The sequence below is a fragment of the Lolium perenne genome, chromosome 7, assembly GCF_019359855.2.
Source record: "Lolium perenne isolate Kyuss_39 chromosome 7, Kyuss_2.0, whole genome shotgun sequence".
NCBI lineage: Eukaryota > Viridiplantae > Streptophyta > Magnoliopsida > Poales > Poaceae > Lolium > Lolium perenne.
Window position 1 is genome coordinate 181,161,148 of NC_067250.2, and position 4,416 is coordinate 181,165,563.

General features: G+C 47.6%; 1 protein-coding gene across 1 annotated transcript; it reads left to right on the plus strand.

Moving 5' to 3' along the window:
* The first annotated feature begins 1,441 nt into the window (after positions 1 to 1,441).
* On the plus strand, positions 1,442 to 3,622 carry LOC127315727 (uncharacterized). Its single transcript, XM_051346192.2, has 6 exons — positions 1,442 to 1,466; positions 1,586 to 1,665; positions 1,792 to 1,841; positions 2,607 to 2,675; positions 2,780 to 2,845; positions 3,036 to 3,622. Exons 1-6 carry the CDS (start codon positions 1,442 to 1,444, stop codon positions 3,493 to 3,495), a joined length of 750 nt encoding a protein of 249 aa, XP_051202152.1. The 3' UTR covers positions 3,496 to 3,622.
* Positions 3,623 to 4,416: the final 794 nt, after the last annotated feature.

The following is a 4,416-nucleotide window of genomic DNA, read 5'->3' on the forward strand; positions in this document are numbered from 1 at the left end:
ATTCCAAAACAGGACTAATTTCCCAAATGCGGACAGTTTTGCATTCATCAGTTTTACAAACAAATAATTCAAAAAAAATAGCCCACGGACGCGGCGGAGCCCGCGCTTAGTCCCCTAGTCAGTTTATAAAGCGTAGCCAGTTCAGTTAGTTTTAGGCCAGGAAGATAAAGTTAATCATACGACCTTCAGCCTCAACATTAATTCACACTAACTTTCGCACCTTTATAAAGCGTAGCCAGTTCAGTTAGTTTTAGGCCAGGAAGATAAAGTTAATCATACGACCTTCAGCCTCAACATTAATTCACACTAACTTCCGCTGGTACAGAAGTTTTAGAGACGCTGCATCCTTGCCGAACTCGGCGTCCCGGATCTTACACATTTTGGTTACTGCCACGATTTCATAGTAAATCTTCAGCAAGATGACCGAGATGCAGTCATGCAGAGATGCTCGTTATCTGCATCCGTATCGATTGGCCCAATACGCATGTTTAATCGCACCACGAGCTACAGATGTTAGCGAGCAACAAGGCACTGACCCGCGGGCAGCAGAGCCGTCTGTGGCGGCCGGCCGGTGCCGGCACCTGACAACAACGAACCCAACTCGTTGAGAGGTGGACGCGGTCGAGCTCCAGGACGGCGAGCAGTGGCGTAGCTTCCACGATGGCCTGGAGGTCCGGCCGTCAGCCGGACGTGGCACTGGCGCAGCCGCGCGAACGACTCGGGCGCCGGCGAACAGAGCGGCCTCAGCTGCAGGGCGTTGAGGAAATCCAGTTTTTTTTGGCAAATCTGGAAGCAAAAATCTAAAGATTACATCCTTACTCGAGCCAGCCCGCTCCTCAGCGATCGGAGCACCCTGGCCGTTGAAACTCGAGCTTGATGCGTTGTGGGCCGTCCGATCGCTAGCCATCCCCGGTCGGCGGGCCGTTTTGTACACGCACGGAGCTACATCGTGTCGCTGCCGGTGGCCCCAGGTTTTTCTCGGACCCGCCTGGCAGCGTGTGTCGTGGGTCGTATCGACGTGAGTGTACAGCGAGGGCAACCGGGCGCGGTGGCAGGGCACGTGATTCGATCAGTTCTCCATGGGCAGAATCGGGATTTCGCGTCTCAGTCGTGCCGAGAGGAGGGCGGTCTTCGTCCCGTGGCGGACGGGGAGGCGACGACGGGCGTGGAGGGGCCGGGGTTGTCGTCTCGTGGCGGACGGGCAGGCGACGCCGGGTCCGGGAGCTACAGCGGCGGTCGCCTCCGCCCTTGCCCCCCTCTCAGATGCGCCTATATACGACGCTCTCCTCGCTTCGGAACCCTAGGATAGATATTTCTCGATCTAGGGTTCCCGAGCATCCCCGCCGTCATCGATTGGCTTTCATCGTCGCCGCCGCTTCCGTCGCCGCCACGAGGCCCGTCGTTGCCGGGACCGTCGTGCCGCTAATCGACCGCGGTCGCGATGGCTTCGCAGGGATCTGGTGCTGGTTGAGGTACCTTATTCTTGCTCTCACTGATTTTGCGTTATACCTGTTTTGACTTTCCTCAGTTCCTAGCTTGCTCTCGCAAAGTACTTAGCTTGCTGCTCCCATTATTTGTTCTGTAGTGGACGATTTGGCTTGCTCTCAGGTTGGATCCAGTGTTGAGTGTTCCATTCGAAGGCAACAGTCAGACCATTGCTTTCAGGTGCGATTGATGTACTATTTTTGGGTTCTGGTACTGCATAGCTCGCTTCTTAGCTTGCTCTCGCAAAGTACTTAGCTTGCTGCTCCCATTATTTGTTCTGTAGTGGACGATTTGGCTTGCTCTTAGGTTGGATCCAGTGTTCCATTCGAAGGCAACAGTCAGACCATTGCTTTCAGGTGCGTGTGCTGTACTATTTTTGGGTTCTGGTACTGGATAGCTCGCTAACAACCAAACAAATATATTGCATTCAGCACCCCTAATATTGATATTAAGACCATGTCCTGAACAGGACCATGTCCTGAAATTATCAATCAAAGAGCATTTGTAAGACAAAGCCATCAAAGACAAATTATCCACAAGTCAATTCGAGGAAAAGAGCAAGACATTGCAACAAATGAGAAACTAATACAACTTTTTTTTTGCGCTGAGAAACTAATAGAGTGCAGTTCCTGATGCATATTGGTAGATCCAGTTCTGTTTGTACTATTGGTAGATCCAGTTCTATTTTAGCTATTAGTCTCAGATATTGGTAGATCCAGTGACTATTTGTGCTTGCTATCACTGGATACAGTTATTGGGTAGAGGTAGGTGTAGTTCAGAGATTTTGTAGGGTACCATATTATTTGGACCTGAGCTTGCTGTTTAGGCACAGAGGTAGACTAGGCTGACTACTTGTGCTTGCTATCACTCTGGATAGAGTTTGCTGTATTTATTGGGTAGAGGTAGGTTCAGTTTATAGATTTTGTAGGTTGTGAAGAGATTCTTCCTGGCTACCGTATTGTTTCAATCTGCTTTTATATAGTCCTTGCTTACCTATATGTGTTTATCTGTTTGCTTATCATTGTTTCTGTGGTAGATGTTGTATGGCTCACTCTTGATTCTTGATGGCTTACTCTTTGCTGCTTACTGGTTATGCTTACAGGGTTCTTGCCATTTTGTAGGTTCCAGGGTTGTTCATTCATCTCTTGCTGTTCCTATTCAGCGTGCGTTTATTCGCTTTCATCGGGCAGGTTGATGACTCTATGTTTTCTGTTCGTGTACATGCAGTCCGTGTTCCTGTTGTGTAGCCTGTTGTTGCAATTCTGTGACTCTTCTTATGGATTTCCTTTGTCAGGAAAGATTTCAGACGCTTCAGGTCCCTTTTCGTTGCTGCTACCAGTTGTCTGTTGCATCCTGTTAGGTACTGCCCTCCTCTTCTTTCTCATTTTTCTCTGCTTAGTGCATTATTTGATGCGTGGATGAATTTAAGTGCGTGTGTTGCCCGTGCACCTGAATGTTCCATGCTCTTATGTGGGAATTGTCTAACGGTGTTTACTTGGTTGGGTTTTCTTTTTCTTGCGTTGGGTAATCATGGTTTTGATTTACGGCAGGATGTTCATTGTTTATTCGTCTTACCTTCATTTGTTGGACACGGTGGCACCTCAATGTGGGATTCCCTTTCATTCTTATGTGAGCGAGGTGTCTGACGATGGTGACGTCTTAGGAGGGGTTGAGCTTGAGCTTCCCGTTTCTAAGCCTCCTGGTGTCTCGCGCCGTCTATTTTTCTGGGCGTCTGCTTCTTCTGGATTTCCGCGCCCCCACGACAAGGCCGCTCTTCAAGCCCTGTCTTTTCTTCAAGAGTATTATGGGTTTGTAATCTGCGATTACAATTATCAGGGTATGTTAGCTTATAGGGAATTAGCTAGGTCGGCTCTTATCTTTGCTGCTTCCATTGTTCGGACAGCTGGTTTAAACTGTGTGGGTTCCACCGGTTGTGTTTCTGATGTAAGTGCTGCTGCACATTGGCAGGTTCTGTATTTACAGATGGTATCCTCGGCATGTAGGTTTTAGTGTAGGTTGAGATTTCGGCTTCTTACGTGTTGTACCGTTGTTTTAGATGGCCTTGCGTGCCATAGTATAACTAATAAACGGCTTTCTTGGTTAAGTGCATGAGAGTTTTCTTATTGTCCTACTGATGCCATGGATAATGTGAGGTACTGTCTATAAGGTTGGTTTTATCCTTTGTTTTTCTTTTGTTTTATCGGAGCTGCTGTGGTTTGGTCTTATTTAATGCACTTTGATACTGGTGTTTGGTTATGCTTGGTCTCTTTTTTGCTTTGCTTACTTGGTCAGTACATGTTTTTATGAAATCCTTCATCAGTGGAGGTTGATGATGTTTTAGGTTATGTCAGTACACTACATGTATTTTGTCAGATTCGAGCTCCAAATCATTCCTGTGTATTTTTTCTGGGACTAAACTTGTGTTGTTATGTATTTTCATGCATCCATTATCTTTTTTGCGTTCTGTCATGTGTTTATGAGATTGAGTGTAATTTCCAGTCTTCACTATTTGTGCTTACTGTGAGTGCTATATAATTGGACAGGTTATATTCAAAATTGCTCCTCATGGAGTTTCTTTGTTTCTGTTCTCCGGCTAACCCTTTACCGTGGGTTGTATTGTTTATTTGTCTCTACTAAGGATGGGTGCTTTGCCCAAAGAGGTGCTATTGATACACTGATGCCTGGGGGTCGTCCTCGCCGTGGGGTGGGTACCAGCAGTCGTGCGATACCATCTACCAGACGTGCCGCGTTACCTACCAGCCATGCTGTGGGTGTTGCCAGCTCGGTTCCACCACCGTATACCGGGCTGCTAGGTCGTAAGAGAAAAAGTACGGGGCTCGCTGCTTGCTATATCTGCGCCTATTTCTGCTTTGCTCTAGCTCATCATGAGAGCTATATCCTGTTGTTTTTGGTGCCAAAAATAGGGGACAA